The 22,266-nt window shown below is 37.2% G+C and overlaps 1 protein-coding gene across 3 annotated transcripts in view; it reads left to right on the plus strand.

Moving 5' to 3' along the window:
* LOC136863335 (uncharacterized) overlaps window positions 1-22,266 on the plus strand; it is a 118,734-nt gene that overhangs the window by 43,952 nt on the left and 52,516 nt on the right. The window contains exon 5 of one of the 3 annotated variants that reach the window (XM_067139720.2): window positions 9,855-11,051. The exons of the other annotated variants lie outside the window; for them this stretch is intronic. Coding sequence (XP_066995821.2) covers window positions 9,855-10,216 — 362 coding nt within the window. The 3' untranslated portion in view covers window positions 10,217-11,051. Of the gene's footprint in view, window positions 1-9,854; window positions 11,052-22,266 lie in introns of those variants that run through there. 3 annotated transcript variants of the gene reach the window in all.

A 22,266-nucleotide genomic window follows, 5' to 3' on the forward strand; every position in this document is an offset into this window, starting at 1 on the left:
ATTCTCGCGTTCAACATAACCTTTAAAAGTCGATGTAGCCTAGGCCTAATTTATGCGGTACAAGATTTCCGTAAACTGACTGGGAACAGTAAACCGGTAACCAAATTACAATGGAAGATTTAAAGAAAAGGATTTTGCCATCATGTTGGGCGCTTTTGTACCTAATGTGGTTTATTTTATTAGATTAGAGAATGAAAAACTACTTGTGGTCGATTGTTGTTTGGCCTGTCTTCCTTTAACGGTGGGGGCCGGTAATTCGTTATAGATATTTTAACGGAAAAAATGTAAGAAAAAGGATGTAATAGAACCCTGGTCTATGCAGTTTGGACAGAAATCATGAACTGAGCCTGTATTACGGATGCGTACGTTAATAAATATTGTGTAACTCGTGGTAAACACACTCCAGTCTGAAGGAAGAACTCAAGACTGGGGATAATAAATCAGGTCACAGTTCTAAAATGTCATTAGAGAGGTCTGTTCAGTATCATAATTTCTAGAAATCCCTTGTACAGCAATATTATTACATCCAAGGTACAATTATGCAATGAGCTAAAGTTTCAGCGTGAAGGTATTAGGCCTTAGGTCGTTCTTGCCTGGACGTTTGCTGCGTCCTGTTTGATGCAACTCGTGGATGACACATTGGTATTGGGAAAATGTACATGAAAAAATTCACATCAGAGGGCAGACTCATCCAGAATACGCTACTGAAAAGGAAATAAACCTCCGCAGGCAGGCAACTGAGAAAAAAAAAATTAATTTGAATCGGCAGATATATCCGCGTTCCCCGCCAAGCAAGTTACTTGTAGCCGCGTATCTTGCTGCATCGCCCACCGAACGGGTTAAAGGAGGAGGCTTCATTTGACTAGATGTAACATGATTGATGGCTTGAGGCCTTGGTCAATGTTTGATCCAGAAGGAAATTGACAAGTTAATACATGGTAGAAAAAGTATAAAATAGGATCAATGTTAAGTATAAAATGGGAAGAGCATTCCAATTACATAACCATTGTCAGTATTTGACGTTGGCGTGTATTACTCGAAATATTTATAAGAGACTAGCAAGATACCCGTGCTTCACTACACTATTATTCTGAAATTTATAATTGAATGCTTAACGTACTTACTTACTTACTTCCTCTTCATGGATTAGGCTAATAGCCTGTTCCGACCTCAGATTTCATTCCATCTCTTCATAGGACGACCAATATCTCTTCTTCCTGTAGGATGGTATTCCAGGGCAAGTTTTGGGATTCTGTCGTTATCCATCCTCAGAACGTGGTTTTTCCAATTTATCCTGTTTTGGAATATTCTTTCATTCATTGAGAATATATTTAATTTTTGTCTTATCTCTTCATTTCGTATTTTATCTTTTAGGGAGTATCCTTTCACTGATCTTAGGAATCTCATTTCAGATGATTGTATTTTATTCCTATAGCTTATTTTATCTACCCATGTCTCACTTCCATATAGCAAAGTCGGTACAGCCATAGTCTTATAGAATTTAAGTTGAGTATCTTCTCTTACTTTTCCTTTCAGTGTTCGGCGAATTGTCCCACACATATATTGAAATCGATGAAGCTTCTTCTTCACCTCGTCATCATCATTAAAAGATATTTCACAACCAAGGTACTTAAAATTTGTGACTCGTTCTACTGGTTGATTGTCGATTACTATCTTCGCTCTTATAGGATATTTCCCTTGCCATGCCATAACTTTGGTTTTTGTTCTGGATAGCCAAAGATTATAACTTTTACAAATGGTGTTTAACTGATGTATTGATTTCTGGAGTTTATCTTCATCATCCTGCAGGATAAATTGACCATCTGGGAAGAGCATAGTATTTATGTATGTGTTTGTGTTCAATTTTATTCCAGAGTGCACAATTCGTTTCCAATTTCTGATTACTTCATCTGTATATATATTGAATAGTGTTGGAGAGAGGCTGCATCCCTGACATACACCTTGATTAATTAATATTTCTTCCATTAGTTTGTATCCTAAATCTAACACAATTCTCGTCCTTTTGTACAGACTTTGGGTAACTTGAATAAGATGTTTAGGGAATCCATTTTTTACCATTATATTCCATAACTGTTCTCTATCTACCCTATCAAAAGCCTTTTCATAGTCGACAAAAGCGACATAAGTATTCAAGTTAAATTCTCTTCTCTTCTCCAGTATCTGTTTGAGGCTAAATATATTATCTGTACAGGATCTGCCCTTCCTAAATCCACATTGTTCTTCCAATAAGAGATTGAGTGCAATGATTTTAAGTCTATTATTTATTATTTTAGCATATATTTTATAGCCAACATTTAATAAACTTATTCCTCGATAGTTACTGCAAAAACTTCGATTTCCTTTCTTGAAAAGTGATATTATTTTAGCTTTTCTCCATTCTTCAGGTATATTTCTTCTTTTCCAACAAAGATTAATTAAATGTAACATTCTAAATTTAAGAATGATCCCACCATATTTGAACAACTCCATATTTATGTTGTCTAAACCTGGTGCTTTTCTATTTTTGAAAGATTTCAGAACAGTATTAAGTTCTTCTATATCTATTAGGTCAATTCCTTCAATGTCGATATCTATATCTTGATCTTCCTTACTCTCTCCATACTCTCCGTTATACCACAATTCTTTGCAGTGTTGTATCCACGATTCTTCTTTGATTACATTTATATTAGCAGTTGCTCTTTCATCACTGTTGAGGTGCTTCATTAACTTGTATGCCATCTCTTGCCTACCATGGATATCATCCTCTATTGAGTTTATTAACCTATCCCATGATTCTTGCTTGAGTTTTCTCGTTAGTGACTTGACCTTGTTCCTGCTGTTTTTATATTCTTTCTCATTTTGTGGGGTGCGATGCTGTATCATTTTCAGGTATAATATTTGTTTTTGCTTGACAGCTTCTGAAATTTCTTTATTCCATATTTTAAGCCCAGTTTTTCTCCTAAATTTCTTCTTCACTCCAATGGCTTCATCTGCTGCCCTCTGAATTGCTGAGGTTATGATTTCCCATTCTTTGTTAATATCAGTACTTGTCGGAATCTGACCTAAATACTGTTGCAGCCGATTTTGATATAAGTATTTTATTCCATCATCCTGTAGTAAATATACCTTATAGATCTCTTGGTTTCTGTGTATATTTCTATTCAGCCTTTTCCTCCATTTAGCAAGAATTCTGATTTTTGCAATGACCAGATAATGATCTGTATATAAATCGCTTCCTCTATGTACTCTGACATCTGTTACATCTGGGCCTAACTTTTTATTGACCATTATATAGTCAATAATTGATCGCTGTCCTCTTGCAGTCCATGTGAATTTATGTGTATCTTTCTTCTCAAAGAAGGTGTTAGTAATTTTTAATTGATTATAGGATGAAAATTCTATCAATAATTTACTATTTTCATTCAAAGTTGGTTCACCTTTATTTCCCACTATTTCTGCAATTGGTTTGTTTCCTACTCGAGCATTGAGATCACCAGCCAGAACAACAAAGTCACTTTTACATATGTTATCCAACACTGATTGAAGAACTTCATAAAACTGTTCAGATTCTTCCTGTTTGTTTTCTTCAGGAGCATACACGGCTACCAAGGTTAATTTCCCTCTCTCTACCTTCAACCTCAACACCAAAATCCTTTCATTTATAATGGTGTAGCTTTCTATTTTGTTTTTCCACTTCCTGTCTATTAATATTGCGACTCCTGCTGCAGCTCTTTTATCCTGTGTAACTCCGCTATAAATCATAGTGTATTTATCAATTTCTTTTGTTCCTTGTAATTTCTTTTTTGTCTCAGTAATTACAGCAACATAGATTTCTTTCCTAGCCAGCTCTCTATCCAGTTCTTCTTCTTTTCCTTTTATGCCTCTCACGTTCAAAGTTCCCAACTTTAATGTATCTCTAATTCCAAATCGTTTGGCCTTTGATCTTGCCTTTGTCGTCATCATAGAATCCGTCCGGTTATTCATCTGAGATTTATGAGTGAGGTAAGTTTTTAAGTGGAAGAGTTACCAGCCCTTCGCACAACGTTTTATATATAATCCTCCGAAATTCGCGATCTGACTCGTTTTCTGAGAGACTACGGCAAAGTTCCTAACATTTTTCAATCTTTCTTTCCAGCAATCTATTTTGTACTTCCCGGTCTAGGTCCAAGTATTCCACGCGGTCAGGTGGGTCCCTAAATCATTGCCACCTTTTCCTATAAACATTTTTAGTATGGATCAAATCCTGGAGAAGATCCGGCATGGTCTCGTCGTGGGTGCCTTGACAGTACTGAACCCGTGGCCGGACTGTATTCGTAGTCATTGCCAGGCCACGGCCCGTTTCCAGCGCGGTCCGCACAATTTGACGACTGTCCAGAACATTATTATTATTATTATTATTATTATTATTATTATTATTATTATTAGATGTTCTGGACCCCACAGCAAGATGCAAGACCGCTACTTGGCAGTAAATTACATATGGTGCCATTGTCATTGTTGACAATGTGACCAGCACCATTGTCACGCGTAGGCAAGTGTCCGGGATTTCTGGCGATACGAATGACATACTTCCGTGCATTATTGACCTTATTATAGAGGTGAACAATTTGACGGTCAATCTCATTCCTGTCGTTTATTTCAAATGTGTTTAAATTTTTATTTATATGCCAGGAGAGTCTACTGTAATCCAAGAACGTTCTCCGAAGGGAAAGATGGCTGTTGAAATCGAACCCAGGAAAGATTAAAAATGATCGGTTTATGATCAGAATAATTACATCGAAAATCTACAGCCTGTTTCCAGTCATTCAACAGGGTCAGGAATGGAATGAATAAAGCCCCATCTAGCGGCGACAATAGTAATTGTGCCGGCTGCCGAAGTACTCCTCTGGGGCAATGATCGATGAACGACAAATGAAATGAAATATTGGACAGTGTTGTTGGTATGAATGATGACAAGGAAAACCGGAGTATCCGGAGAAAAACCTGTCCCGCCTCCATTTTGTCCAGCACGAATATCACATGCAGTGACCGGGATTTGAACCACGGAACCCAGCTGTGAGAGGCCGGCGCGCTGCCGCCTGAGCAACAGAGGCTCCTTATAAGTACATTGTGAACAGTAAAATCAATTGTTTATTTAGCCCCCCTCCCCCCAAAAAATTAAAAGAAGGCGTGTTTCTTTATGTTTAAAGGAGATTCCAAACACAAATGTTCACGTCTATTACCTTCAGTTTTGAGATATATGTATCCCCATAAAAATAATTCTTTTTTTTTTTTTTTCACTTCCTTTCACACTCCCCGCCCCTGAGTGATTTTTCCGGCAAAATATACTTGTTTCTTTAATAGTAAAGGATCTTCTAAATACCAGTTATCACGACTCTAACTTCTTAAGTTTTTTATTTATGTTTCCTCATGAAAGGAATTCAACTCCTTTTCACTCCCGCCCCCCAAGGTGGTTTCCCCCGAAACGCGTTTATCTTTGTTTTTAAAGGAGATCCAAATACCAATTTTCACGTCTGTAACAACTTTATTTCTATTAGATGTATGTAATCTCATACAATTAAGTCAATTAATTTTTCAATTATTTCACACACACACACACCTGCATTGGATTTTCCGAGAATACGTGTTTCTTTACTTTAAAAGCAGATTCCAAATATCAAATTTCATGTCTGTAACATCTTCATTTTTGAGATATAAGTAGCCTAATTAAAAGAAAACACAATTTTCACTCACTTTTACACCCCCCCCTCCACCCAAGTCGTATTTCCGAAAACTAAAAATGCACATTTCTTTATTTTTAATAGAGATAAAAAATACCATTTTTCACTTCTGTAACATGTTAAGTTTTTTGATATATACTGTAGAAATTCTCATTTTAAAATTTCACCCCTTTTTTTATTTCCCCTTAAGGGGAGTTTCAAAAAACAAACCACTATGTTTCTTTACATTTACAGGAAATTCCAAATACCCAATTTTACGTCTAACATTTTACGTTTTATTATTAATAAGTTTCATATTCCGTATTGATTGGATTGAATGTAATAGATAAGAAAAATGTTCCACCGATCAATACATTTATTGTGGATGAATTATAACACTAGTACCGGTTTCGACCTATCTTGGCCATCATCAGCTAGCACACAAATTTACAGTCATGGGATAAATTATAAAGGAGTTACTTAAGAGCATCCGGATGTCTGATAAAAATGGAAGTAAAATATATTGCAGTATGTTGCGTTAAAATAGCTCTGATTAAAAGTAGTGATGGTTAGAATAAACTAAAACCTATTGATTGAGCATGGACATGAGTACATAAACACATTAAAATATATATGCCACATCATAAGACACTAAAAATTATATAGCACATTAAACACATTAAAACATGGTATATTTTAAAAATGTCTATTAAAATTTGAGTTCATGTTGCGTTGCATTCATTCTTCAATCCTCTTGTAGTTCTTGTGTTGATTAAGTTGAAAGAACTACAAGAGGATTGAAGAATGAATGCAACGCAACATGAACTCAAATTTTAATAGACATTTTAAAAATATACCATGTTTTAATGTGTTTAATGTGCTATATAATTTTTAGTGTCTTATGATGTGGCATATATATTTTAATGTGTTTATGTATTCATGTCCATGCTCAATCAATAGGTTTTAGTTTATTCTAACCATCACTACTTTTAATCAGAGCTATTTTAACGCAACATACTGCAATATATTTTACTTCCATTTTTATCAGACATCTGGATGCTCTTAAGTAACTCCTTTATAATTTATCCCATGACTGTAAATTTGTGTGCTAGCTGATGATGGCCAAGATAGGTCGAAACCGGTACTAGTGTTGTAATTCATCCACAATAAATGTATTGATCGATGGAACATTTTTCTTATCTATTACATTTTACGTTTCTCGGACATTCTGCAGATATAGTCTTTCAAAACGTTCACCCCAATTTGTCACTCCTGTTTAACCACCATTCATTGGATTTTCCAGAAACAAAATACTTGTTTCTTTATTTTTAAAGGAGATCCAATATACGAATTTTCAGTTCTGTAATATCTTCACTTTCTGAGATATGTTTCCTCATTAAAGGCATTCAACCCTTTTACACCACCTCTATTGGTATTTACACTAAACAAAAAGTACGTGCTCCTGTATTTTTAAAGGAGATTCTAAATACCAATGTTTAGATCTGTAAACTTTAAAAGTTTTGAGATATAGATACACTCATTTTAAAAATTAACCCCTCTTTTCACCCCCTCATTAATTGGATTTTCAAAAACCAAAAAATATGTGTTTCTATTTTTAAAGGAGATTCTAAATACAAACTTTTACATCTATAAACTTTAAAAGTTTTGAGATATAGATGCACTCATTTTAAAAATTCACCCCCCTTTTCACCCTCCCATTAACTGGATTTCAAAAAAGAAAAAAAATACGTGTTTCTAAATTTTTAAAAGAGATCAAAAGTACCAATTTTCAGGCCTGTAATATCTTCAGTTTCTGAGATATAAGTATCGGTATCCTGTTTAAAGGCACTCAACCCCTTTTTCACCTTTTCTCACCCCTCCTATTAGGATTTTCTGAAAACGAAAAAAATACGTATTTCCTTATTTTTAAAGAAGATTCTAAATACCGATTTTCACATCTGTAAACTTTTAAAGTTTTGAGATATAGATACACTCATTTTAAAATTTCAACCCCCTTCCCCTCCCCCCCCCCCCCCTTAGCGAAGGAATACCCAAAAATCCTCTCTTAGTGAGCACCTACATGTTAATATGAATCTATGCCCAAAATTTAATTTCTTTATGTCCAGTAGTTTTGGCTCGGCTGTGATGAATCAGTCAGTCAGGACAAATTATTTTATATACAGTATGTAGATTAGTTCTCCGAAGGAAAAGATGGTTGTTAAAAACGAACCCACGAAAGATTAAAAATGATCGGTTTATGATCGGAATAAGTACATAAAAATAAAATGAAAATAAAAAAGTATAAAATAGGATCAGTGTTTAGTATAAAATGGGAGGAGCATTCCAATTACATAACCATTGTCAGTATTTGACATTCATTTTCATTTACAAGCTTGCTTTCACTTTATCATTCCAGCAAGATGTTTGCTTTTTCCTATCTTTACATACAGTTGTTCCTAGGCATCCCTGTATGCCACCCATTCTCTTTCAAAATGGCATTGAAATTGAATAATTTCTGAACTTCTCTGTGATCTGATTGTTTAGCTTGGCTTGGATCTTGAATTCTATGAAATATTATTAGTTTACTTTCTGGAAGAGTATTGAATTTTGGTGAAATTTAACATTAGAATAATTATAACCTTACATTCATAAAATAATATACAGTAGTCAGTTTGACCAGATTCAAATAACTATTTTATTTTATTTTATTTCTTGAAATTTACATTTCATTCTAAGACCTAACATGATGGAATATGGTGTAGGCTGTTACGACTTGTCAAGTAATTCCTCATTGACATTGTTGAATGTTAAGCAGAATATTCCAATATTCAAGTGTGTTGATGTTTCAGCTACCATGTCATGAATTGAGATTGGTTTTATCAAGATTCTTGCAGTGTTATTCAGTGCAGCCATTTTTATGTCATCAAGCTTGGCTCTCCTTTCTTGTTCGGTCAGTTGTCAAGTAGTATTTCAAATACTTTTCAGTAGAGATGAGCATGATACTGGCGAGTGGTAGCCAGAACCGTAACTTCCTGAAATTTTCTTTTTTGATTTAAGAGATAACGCAGATTTTTGTGGCTGGACGAGACTACTGTGATGATGTTCTTTCAGTCTTGTATTAAGACTGCGGTCGGTGTTTGTCGATGTATATTTTCCCACATGAGCAGGGAGTTCTGCATACGCCTACACTACAGGTAGTGTCGTTGCTGAGCGTAACTGCTGGTATATTTCCTAAGATGATCTTGATGTTATGACACTGTTAGACCTTGCTGTTCCTCCCAGTAATTGTTGGATATTTGTAAGGAATACCTTTCTTTTTGTTTTTTCTCTACTGTTGTCTTTATTTCAGTTTGCTTTGTCTGTTGGCAAGGTAATGGTGAGAAGGGAAGCTACTCTGTCTGAGATAACCTTTTAGCTCACCTAGAGAGTGTTTTCATCATCGTAAATTGTAATTGGCATCTTTATTGAAGTAGCAGTCGGTGTGTGTTGTCTCATATAGGTAGTTGACTTCCTAACAAGCACATTAAGGAGTAGGAGTTCTAGATGCAGATGGGATTCTGCAGTTAAGGTTTCATCTCGTTTTTACTCCATCTTTCCATCCCTTCTCATTCATCACCATGTTCCAGTTCTGCTATTTTCTACCAGGTCCATCCTTTGTAATTTGGTCTCCTTCAGCTACTCATTTTTGTCATTTGTAATTCTGCTGTTTATTTTCACCATCAGAGCCTCTAATGAAGGTGTTTATGCCATACCTTTGAATATGAATTCCGCTGTCCTCTGGCATCAATAGTTAATATATTCTGATATTCTTTTAATTATCTGATTGATGTCTCTTCTAATTTCCTAATTGTGGCACAGTGGTGGTGTGCATGCAATGCAAAAAGCAAACCAAACTAAAATAAAAATATTTGTCATTCAAACTCCATTAGATCTTATCTGGAGACTGCATTGAGAGTGATCATGAATTTGATTGGTGAAGTATGAAAAGGGAAATGTTTTGTGTAGTTCAAGCTTTCAACTGTTTGTGGTATCCAGAGTCCCATTTGAATACAAGTACCATATCTCTTTTACATTACTGTTAGTAATTTATGTGCTGTTTTATGAACTTTCAAGATTTGTTTTTATAAATACTATTCTTTTTTTTGTTTTATGTAGCGCGCAGAAAAATAGGCGTCGGCAGCAAAGTGACCATTGGCGCCATTACTGCTGTGCTGATGTCTTTTTTTCTATTCTTCTGCTGTATCTGGTTATCTCGACGCTACCATAAGCTTTGCTGGTCTGCCGAGTTCAGTCGTACCAGAATTTCAAGAATGATGCATATACCACCAACTGTATGTCAGCACGCAGTCGGTGCCCACTGTGACGAGGAGAGATGCCAGCATGGGATTCAAACCATTCCCAATCCAGTTCCTCCTCCTGAAACTTCGAATGATGGTGGTCTTACTGTTGCACCTGCAATAACACCAGACAACAAAGACTTGCCACCGCCTTACGAGTCACTCTTTCCTGGCAGGTAGTATTCAGTGGTGGATACTTCTCAACTTCTCGATCACTGACAACGTAATCATCTGCATTGATATTACTGTAATTACACTGTTCAAGAATTTGTTGCAGCATATAAGTACTTTCGTTTATTATGGTTTCTTAGTCAGTGTGTCAGGCAGACCTGGCTTTATGAAAGCATTGATGTACCGTATATGGCAACACTCCTCTTCAACTTGCCTTCCATTATTTAGACTGACTCTTTTGCAAGTAAGAAAAACTAGTCTGGTTATTCCCAACTGAGTGATTTGGGCTTCCAAGGTTAAGCAGAGTTCATGTGAATTTTATTATACTGTAGTTATTACACTGTAGTTTAGTATATTTCCAAATATTTGACTGGAAAGAGCACATTAAGACTGTGCAATATTTATACATAAGTGACTCAGTTTATTAGTTAATGTATGTTTTTGTCATTGTAGAGTTAATACTACATTGGTAGTTTTAATTGTTCATATGTGTTAAAGTTCTCATTATGTTACCAGGGAGGTTTTGCACTGAGGGAAGAAAAAGCCATACCATTTGTGTGAAGCTGATGCACACAAAACATTCTCATAGCTTGACAGGTTCATTAGCACCCTGTGATTTATATCTGTCCTCTGGAATCACCTGGCAACAGGGAAAGGATAGATGTCTAGATGCTATGAATGATGTCTCAAACCGAGTGAGTTGGCCATGTGGTGAGGGTCACGCAGGTGCGCTTGCATTTGGGAAATGGCTGGTTGGTTTGAACCCCAATGTCACTGGCCTTGAATATGGTTAAGGCTGTGGCTGCTTCCTTCCCACTCTTAGCCCTTTCCTACCCCATAGTCACCATAAGACCTATCTGTGTTGGTGCAACGTAAAGCAAACAACAGTAGTTCAGTACACACACTTATTTACTACACATTACATGTGTTATAGAAATAGCACCAATAGTAATACTGTACAGTACTGTCATTTACATCTTCCAGTAATCCACAGTTGTACACTGGTACAGCTATCCATGGTAGCACGGTTGTCAGTTAAAATGCGGGCATGGGAAGTAATGTCTAACAATTTTGAGTCATTTTTGGCTAGCGAAAAAGACTCTATATCCTTTACGGTCTATAAGGCATCTCGGTAGGACTTCGTATGATATAAACAATCTTCCTCATCGTCTTCATTCTCATCATCATCATCATCACCATTGATTTCTGTTTTCTTGTCTTGGAGTTGATGACTGACGAACTCTTTGATGTTCCGTAACCCTACCTTTGTCTCAACTTTTAGATCACTGGCCACATAATCTTCTGCATTGACATTACCATAATTACACTGTTCAAGAATTTGTTGTAGCATAGAAATACTGTATTTAATCGCATATTTGACCATCCCATTTTCTTTTTCCACTTTTACTACAAAAAACCGGTGAAGTGAGTGGGGTCCAATATGCGATAACCTCAAATTTTATGCCGTAAACACACATGGCTTCTAGGCTATAAATAGCCTTAAATTATACATGTAAATATTCTACACTATTCTTGAACAAGCTTATGAATGTATTTGAATTATACTGCCTTTTTTCATTGGAAGGCAGTATTTCTAAATGTAAAAAGACAATAAATGTTAAACACGTCTTTTAGGCCTACATATAAAGTGAATATGGTCAGTTTTAGTTACTTATATCACGTCATTCGTTTCATCTCATTAATTCCTCTGATTAGGTTGACGACAGGAAGGGCATACAATCGTAAAAACTCACTACGAAGGTTTGTCTCATTTCATACTTGACCCCGTACAGAAAAGGGATAAGGGTATCATATTATGCGTTATTGATACAAAAGAATCATTTGTCTCTGTCAGTTCAGCAGTAGGCCTACCACACAGTAAACCTGAGTAAACCTAATCACTGCTTGCATTTGAATATCGTCTTGTGCCGCCAACTTCCTTGCTACCGGCATGTCGTATTTCCAAATGACATCTCCACTGCCATCTCATCAGCATGCATCGAAAGCATTCGAGATCCCGTCTTTTCTGAAACTTCTAAAAATAGTTTTGTTCCCGACTAGAGTCCAAACCGTGAGAATCTATTCGCAAGTGGTTTCTGGAGATGGTCTCTGATTTTCCCAGTTGGTGTATGTATAGCAGAAACCACTTCTTCCAATTAAAGACAAGCTGTAAAAAGCGTGCCAAACAACCAGCTGATAACTAGCGTATGTTGCGAGTTGTACTTCCGAATATAATGCATAGTGACTGGAAGCATTCTTTGTATAACTGCTGCTGTTGAAAGTCAAACTCTTATTTCTAAGTATATTTGATGCTTGTTCTCCACATTTATCACTTCAGGATTTACCTAAACTTCTGTAAATGAGATGAGACAGACTGCTCTGTTTAGGTTAGGTATGCAATCAAGTGCCCGCACAGTGCCAGAAGTTCCATGATGGGAAGATTAAAAATAAATAACAGGAAAGTTTGCTGCATTTATGGATATCTACAAGTGTGGCGGTAATACATTTTATTATCATAATGTTTAATTTCGTATGATCGTTGTCTCCATTTTTTTTTTTTTATGAACTCATAGTACCATGTTTTGTTTACAGTGTCCGAAAATCATTAAGTGGGGATGTAAAATTATTATTATTATTATTATTATTATTATTATTATTATTATTATTATTCATGAGGTATGTTGGCAAGTAAAACAATCATTATGATTGGATTGTTTTTATCACGTTTTAAACCTACTTCTCTCAAAAAGAACTTTCCCTATTGGCCCGAGTTACAAGATATTACACGATCACTCTGTTAATGATCTCGCCTGCTGTATTAATAGCAACAACTGTGAATATTGCTTAACTAGAATAAGCTTATTTCCACATTCTGAGGTGGTGCAGCTCTTTTTAGACAGGCCTCCAGTGGAAGATAGTTGCATGTGCCATTTTTACTGCATATCAACCTTCCTGCCATACGTAAATCTCTGGCAATACAGGACCGAGAATCAAACTCAGGCTTCCGACAACAGCAGCTAATTTTGCTAACCATTACACAGGCGGACATACTTAACTACAAAACACTGGCATACATGACTTATGCGTGCTTGCAATGCGCAGGTCGGACACGAAACGATTCGCCTATTTGTGCGACGTGATCAGAGCTGCAATAGGCCTACGCTATCGAGGCAGACATTTCTTAACTACGGAGCACAGATGTACTTGGCTGGTTTTCATCGCGTGGGTTGTACGGACAAAAGTGTTCACAAAATTGTGTAATGTCATCAGAGCTGCAGTAAGGCTTATACCCCCTTTGAAGCGGAATTATTGTTGTTCTCTGCCGAATTACATTGGGGGTCTTCTATGCGAGATGTATTTTTTTTTCATTTACTTCGCCTTGTAAAGCCAAGGGGGTGGGGTCTAATACACGAGTAAATACGTTACTTTCGTATATTATTTTTCCTTCGTCAGTGTGTCGGACAAACTTGGCTTTATGATATCATTGATGTACCATATTTGGCTACATTCCTGTCACTGCTTCTGCAATCTAAATTACAGCGTCGAGCACAGACATTTCCTGGCTGAATGCTATCTCGGCCATCTTAAATCCATTTGGAATACACGTGTACTAAAAATGGTTAGGAAGGAAATTTACATCCTTTTTCCGTTGTAGTAGGAAAATTTCCTTCCATTTCCATGTCGAACAGGTTCTGCTAAATACAGGTAAACCATAATTCACAGGACCGGAATTTTTTTTCGATATAGACAGTTTAATATATAAGTAATAATAATAACAACGTAAACCATCAATAGACAGTTTTCCGGTTCATAAAGGTTCCACTAAAGTCAGGTTTTACTGTATATTTATTATTTACCTATTGGTTTAATGTAAAACTAACACAAGAAGTGTTTTCAGTGGCCCAAGGATGGGGAAGAGTTAGGATTGGGAAGGTAGCAGCCATGGCCTTAACCCATTAATGCCCGGAAAATATTTTTTTTGGGTTTTCTTGTACTTTTTCCAACATTACATCTATAACCGATCCTTGAAGCATATGGGTCTAAGAAATTATAAATAAATAGGCGCTCTACTAAAGTAATCCTTATAGGCATACTGGGTAGGAAATACAGGTCATACCTTACTACAATGAGAACACATTCGGATTACATTTTAGCTAACAAGACCCGTTTATTTAACCTTGATGGTGATGAGAATGACGCATTAAGATACACTGATGAACTACATTAATATTCATAAGTGGTGTAGTGAATTATTCTGTGGACGTTTGTCCATTATGCGTGATAGAAATGAGTGAGTTTATCGCGAAGCGATGTATCGTGACATGACGCGAACGGAAAATTTTACCATAACACTGAGGCTATATCATATCACTAACACATAAAACTAACATGCACGCAACAACATGTCTGAGCGATCCCTACTGTAATGAGAACCTAGATTTCCCAATGAAATGACATGAAACAAAAATACACAAATATGAAATGACACCTGGGTTCGAACCAATCCTTGCTAGTATAGACAGTGCCGGGCCGATGGATAGAACCATCGCCGACCTTATTTACAATCAAAGCATGACACATAGAACACATAAAATAATACATGATATGCAGCAAATACATGAGGCACTCCTATGTTCTTTTTGGCATTGTAGGCTTCCAATGCCTACGCTGAGCATTGAACTGACAACCCCTTGCGATGAAGACATGGTCCTGTAATCCCTATCTATATTATATTCAAACAATTAACAATGATTCACTGGCAAACATTAGCATTATCGACCGGGTCACTTGTTAATAAATACAATCAATCAATCAATACTGATCTGCATTTAGGGCAGTCGCCCAGGTGGCAGATTCCCTATTTGTTGTTTTCCTAGCCTTTTCCTAAATGATTTCAAAGAAATTGGAAATTTATTGAACATCTCTCTTGGTAAGTTATTCCACTACTCTGGCGTGTTGAATAAATCACATATTTAGCCGTTCAGACAGGCCAACTTCCTTTTAACTTAATGTCCCTCTTTCCTCAGTTACGGGACACCCGCACAAAAAAAAACACAACCAGGAGCAAGGTCGAACGGCCACGTCCGCCACCCCAGGGGTCGATAGCCCTACATAACAAGCGTAACATTCCCTTTCAAAGGAAACAAAAACACTTCACACTGAAGTACATCCACAAAATAATCTAAGGGCTCATTCCTCATAAATCGCATAAATCACCTTGAATTCAACACATTTCTTCTCAACAGTGTCACGTCACTTTTACAACGCGACACCGGTATTACAATGCTAATATTTGCGTGACTTATTATTATTATTATTTCCATCTTTTGACTGTCATTCTACATGACTTACCTGGTGCTTTGATCATACCTGGTCATCGTGCGGAATCTACTTCGCAATTACAATATAATTACGTACTCACACGGCAATTAACACCGAATTAATAACTTCTTATTAATTGATAGTTAGCACTTGGTTACTTTATCGTCACACGGCAATACAGTAATCAATTCAATATTCACACGATATTTATCTCACGCTCGAATTGTAATTAAATCCTGATGAATTTAATCAAATAATCAATTTAAAATATAACGCTCCCTATCTAAGTATTTCAGGGGAGGTCTTGGGGTATCAGTTCTGCCGGCGATTTTTGTAGCTCCATGCCTTCACGCAATATAGTACTTACCATTTTTTTCCTGTCATGCACTTATCAAATTAGATTAATTACACTCTAACTGCAATTCCCTAAACTCATTATTACTGGTCTTCTGACGCAAATAATCAAACAAAAATCTCCCAAGATAAAATAACTGAATAAATCTCTACCACATGCAAAACTAAAGTATTATATTCCCTAAATTATTTACAATCAATCACTCAGACCTGTCGCCGACTTCATAAACTAATAATTAACAACTACATGTCCATTTTGGTATTTTATATTCCACTGGACTACATCTTCAACCTTTTATAGCTTCAGCTTATGATAAACATTTCCCATCCCCTCTTGACACGCCAGATATTAAGATTAATACTCATCTCTATCACGATGACGACATCTTTGTCAGGTCAGGAGATCCCTCCTGGGTTTACTCCCGCTCCATGGATACCACAGTAATCAGTTGCAGCTCCATCACCGCTTCAGTTTGAAGTCCATTGTTCCTTGCTGATGAAACCACTGGTAGTACTCCTGTGCACAGTCACGTCACTATTAAAATTTACACTTCAGTTAATCAGCGTTCAACATGAACGTTCGGGCACTACTTTGAATACTATCCCGTCACTCACGGTTCAGTACCGAATTCAGTCTGTCACAGCTACTTTAGCCATTGTTGCTCGTTGGCACTGCAGTGCTACAGTAATAATAATAATAATAATAATAATAATACTGTTATTACATTCTGCACTGTAACTTCGCGATACGACACTGCTCATTAAATATTCACGTAGGTATCACAGAGACTAACTCTGTTCATTTTTTTAGACGAATTATTTGAGTTCACTTAAAAATTTAAGTTTAAGTCACTAGAACAAGGAACTAGTGCGAGCGTAGCGAATATAGCTCCGCCCTTACCAAGCTGAAAATCCCGAGTGAGAGACTGCGCCCTCGGCAGTGGTTTATACAAGGGGATCATTTCTCCCACCCCTAATCTGCATATGGCCCATTCACGGCACCTCAGAGGTGTGATAGCGTGACTATCAGGTGACCAGTAACCGCCTGATGTGATCGAGTCATAACCGCCCAATTATCCTTCATTAGATTTCCTTTAATTAATTAGTCTGTCCAGCTTCCCCCTCTCTGCTCTGGTGAACTCCCGTCTGAAGGGTGAATGGGGACGATAACCAGATGGCCTTTGGTAACTTTCCACTCATAACTGAGGCCGTATTCTTTCTTGTATGAAAAGTTAGCATGTAATATGGCATTAGAGACTCTAAATAAATGGCTCAATCATATTTGTCTCTTTTAAAGTGAAGAACGACTCCAGAATTCAGATTTGAATAAATTTTATCTCGTAGAGAATTAAGTTGGCTAGTCCGAAATAAAGATGGCTGTGGTATTCCGCTTCGAAAAAATCTGTTCCCCCTCATTCTCTCAGTCATGAGGAAGGGATGTCTTCTCTCGAGTGATGTCATGGGGAATCCCCATTCATAACCCCTCTTGCCGGTGGCTAGGCTTGGCTCCTGCTGTGTCCCCCCGTTACACAAAGGAAGTATTGCACAATGAGTTGCAAATAAAGAAATCCTGTAATATAAATTCTGAAGACTCAATTTATATATCGTACTGATGCGAATATTGATTATTTCGATGTCCCTTTTCTCAGATAGCATTGCGTCTGTAATTTGGAAGATCAGTATTAGCCAAAGGTTCTTAGATCATGCCCTTGTCGGGTTCAATATATCGAGTCACTCTTTTAAGCCACATGGATTATTCTTTACCCTCTGACCTCGATTTTCTGCCTAAGTACACCCTTCCCTACGTCCCAAGCTGTAACACAATCATCATCACCACTAGGCCCAACGTCTTGATCACTGTCATTGCCATCATTAGCTCCCGTAAGCACTGATCTTATTTCATCTGCTTCTGAAAACTTGTCATCATCAAAATCATCATTTTGTAAGCTGTCTAGAATGTTCAGAATGACCTCCCCATCTGTTATTCTATTTTATCTGAAATTGATAAATTTCATCTTGCGAATGCCCAGTGTATGATATTTCATACGTTAAAAGATATTTGTGTTTGAATGCCATCTCGATCAGTGAAGATAGTAACTATCATACAAGGTCAAATCCTCATGTTATTCCCATAAAAAATGTACTGAAATATGATTAATTTTTCATAGCTCAATTCCACAATAATTATAAATACTCACCGGCGCGTCATTTTTGTCAGCCTGCTGCGCTACCCGCACTTTCTTGCCAACTATCGTCGTAACAGGAGGAAAACAACAATGCCATTAGCTAGGAAACATTATTTGCGTCCCTGATGCGCTAAATAATGCCTTTAAAAATTGCAAAACGGTCACAGGGATGGAGATATAATGCAATTTGGAAATCACCTTTTGCGTATGATATACGGTGGGCATTAATGGGTTAAGGTACATTCCGAGCATTTGCCTGGTGTGAAAATGGGAAACCACAGAAAAACATCTTCAGAGCTGCCGACGTTGGAATTTGAACCCATCATCTCCTGAATGCAGTCCATTGGGCTTTAGCTAAGACTCATCATATGGGTCTTCTCCTCATCATATTTTTTCAGTCTTTTTGCCCAGTCACCTGACAAATAACTTATTGTCCCATTTACTTTCTTAGAGCTCTTGAGATTGAGGCCCTGATCACATCACACTGGTAGATGTTATGTCGCTGCAAGGCCCTGGTGGAGTTCCTTGCATCATGCAGGCTCCAAGGCCCTGTTTCATAAAACATTTAAAACTAATATTATTAGTGAGAAACCAATAAATATTAACTAATATTATTAGTACACAAGAACCTAGTTTATCCGGATTGAGTGGGACCGGAAATAATTTGGATTATCGAAAATCCGGATGATCTGAAAAAACTAAAAATAAATACAGTACATGTTATATAATATATTAACATAAGTTGTACAGTTATACCTTTTTTCAATAGTACAGAAAAATATAAGAACACTTTTCTTACATTTATGACTGTTTTACATGCTAAAATAATGTGTGAGCTTTTCTGTTTTACATTTGTATAGCCTTTGCGCGCAGCACAATCACGAAGACATTTTACTAACATCAGTTCTGCCGGTGTGGTTTCAGTCTGGGATTCTAAATAGGCCATCAGTTTGTCCAGCTACATTTTTGCATCTCCATGAGTCATTGTTTCTTCTCATGTAGCGCTGGTTTCATTTTCAAATTCACCATCACTCTCGTCATTACCTGCTAAGGAACAAGAGGCAATAATTTATTCATTTGTCATTATACCGTAGCTTGAATTAGTCATTTTTGAACCGGCCATTTACGTCGTTCAATCTACGTCCAAGCATCCGGGAATGCGTGCAAATGTGTCGAGGAACTCGGAAGAGTCCACGGTTTCCCATTCTCAATTCTAGGCAAATGCCGGGATGGTACCTTTGATGACCGCGGCTGACTTATTTTCAATTCCTGTCTTTAACTATCCTTGGCGGAAAAGGCATTTAAGAAGAATCAACCTCGTAAGATTAATACTGTACAAGTAAAAATAAATTTTTATTATTTTCAATCTGGATAAACTGGAGATCCGGATTAATGAGGGCCGGATAAACGAGGTTCTTGTGTATTACGTTTCATAGAATTATTAGCTAATAATATTAGTAATTAGTTTGAGTCAAAATGATTAGTAGATATTCCTAATAATATTTGTAAATTGTTTCGTAGACAACATGACTAATAAAAGTTACTCATATTATTGGGATTATTTCCATTAACATATTTTGACTCATAATCCATATTATTAGTGAAACCAAAGTGAAGGTATTTTAATATTTTGGCATAAAATCATGAAGATCAGTGAAATGGTCGACTCTGATTCAAATAGTGATGAGGAACGAGTGTAGGTGTTCACCGTTCAGTAAATGTTAGGCCAAAAGCAGCCTGTACTGGTATGTAACAAACATATGAATACAGTGAGAGATTCAGGTTAGATTACCGAACTTTGGGAGTATTTGCTTGATATGATTAGTATATTGCCTGCTGCCATTTCTTGATGGATACGGTACTTTTTTATCCATCTCATGGCACAGGCTAGAATAAAGTGTAGCTTTCACCGAAGTCCCAGTCTCTTCCATGGCTGTGACAATATGGAAGCTGCTGGGGTATGGGTGGTGCTGAGTAATGGCATTCAGAGCACGACTAGTGCATCTTAGTGTTATGAAAGGTGTTGCTCATGGGGTCAGTCGTGCTGCAATAGCACTTTCTGACCCAGTGAGGAAAGCAATGGCAAACTACCTCACTCCTCGTCTTGCCTAGTAAGCCTCATTTTGGTGTTGCCATTGGTTTTTGCGGTTTCCTGATAACCTCATAACCTTTGGTGGTGCTATTTGAGGATCCAACCAGCCTCTGGGCTGATGACCTAATGGACAGACAGATGATTAGTATCCTAGAGTGTTCCATTGCAAGGAATGAAGCATTACATTATTTAAAAATTTTTTTTTTTTGCTAGTTGCTTTACGTCGCACCGACACAGATAGGTCTTGTGACGACGATGGGACAGGGAAGGGCTAGGAGTGGGAAGGAAGCGGCCGTGGCCTTAATTAAGGTACAGCCCCAGCATTTGCCTGGTGTGTAAATGGGAAACCACGGAAAACCATTTTCAGGGCTGCCGACAGTGGGGTTCGAACAATTTATTGTTTTAAGAGGAAGTACAAATAGGCAACCATCCTCTATATAGCACAGATAGAAAAATGGAAGAGATCCGACACTTCGAAAAATGAAGGTATCATCCAAAGAAAGAGAGAGGCCATGAAGGGCATGGAAATGAACTCTCTAGGCCTCGCAACCTAATACTGTCAGGGTCAGAAAAGAACAAGTGTTGAACAAGGGAGGTTGGATAGGATAGATGAAAGTGATGATCCTGGCACAAACAAGTGGCAGGAATGCCAGGACTCTGCTCAGAGCCCCTGGTCGCCAACCCACACTCCAAAGTTGAGAGCCCCTTGGGTCCCTTTTAGTTGCTTCTTTTGACAGGCAGGGGATAGCGTGGGTATTATTCTAGCGCCCCCACCGACAGGGGATAGTAAACAAAGATTTTGCTGGTCCATCTCAACAGAGATTTTTTAGAGCACATAGAATAAATAAGTAAAAAGAACAATTAGAGTTATAGTGTGCAAAAAGTGCAAATAGTTGATACTTAAACTCAATCAGACATAGCTCTCATAGTGCATTGGCACTGCTGGTGGCTTCAAATAGCCTATGCAGTGGCCTCCACGGTATGCACTAGCCTTGCGTCTTGGGTGGTGTGCTATGTCCCAGCTGACGAGCCTAACTTAGCACACGAGGGCGAAACGCAGGCAACCAAGAATGAGTTAGCTGGAAAATTTATAATGTCCAATAACGGACCATTATATTGGTATTATCAATCACTTTCCGCAAAGGAACTCTCTTCTCTCACATTAATTTCACTTCTTTTATCCTTTCTCATATGTATCAAAGTTACAACAATGAAAATATCAAGTGCCTATTGAACATACGGATTAATAGCCGGTTGTAGTCAAGCACTTGCCTAGTGCTAAGAATAAACACAAACCATAAACATGTGCAACAGACCAATTCTAACCTCCATTTGTATCAGCTAACTAATGAACTAATGTTATGAGTGAAGATATTTTATTAGTCATGTGTAAATATTTATGAAACAGAATTTGGTTAACTAATAATTATTCTTATGAGTTCTAATATTATTACAGTAGAAGTCCGTTATAGCGAGAATTCATAATGGCGAAAAATTTACTCGCTATAACGGATTGTCGTTATATCCGATTTTTGTATAAAAGTCGGCAAACCCTTCATGCAATTTAAAATCGGTATGAAACGGCAATCAGTTTGTCAAAACTTGCATTTCCGAGGATGATATCTACACTACGGCTTACTTGTTTGTTTCGTAATCCGCTACTATGTGAAAGTGTATGTTTAATTTCCTTCTGAAAAAATATAGTACCGTATATCTCCGAATCCAAGATGAACCCCACTTTTTCTTTCAAAAAATTTAAATCAGGCTCAAAAAGAAGTTTGTAAAATCATATGAATGCCTTGTTGTACGGTGGGCCTACGCATTTTTAGACTATTTTTAGACGCCGAAAATTGACTTTCGTCGCACTATATTTCTTTATTTTTGGCGGCTACACAATTATTCTTTATTTCCGCGGGTTTAAGGACCATTAACTTAACATTGGCATCATAATACCGAAGAGAATTCGTTGAAAACTTTCCGGCAATACCTATTCCATGCATTTCTACAATACAATGATCCATCAGGAAATTATTCTTGCTGTCTATAAAACTGTTACTTTTACGCAGCGTCATATATAACCGGCTGCCGCTACACGCGCGTCTCGC

This window comes from Anabrus simplex, chromosome 2, assembly GCF_040414725.1.
Source record: "Anabrus simplex isolate iqAnaSimp1 chromosome 2, ASM4041472v1, whole genome shotgun sequence".
In the NCBI taxonomy this organism is placed as follows: Eukaryota; Metazoa; Arthropoda; class Insecta; order Orthoptera; family Tettigoniidae; genus Anabrus; species Anabrus simplex.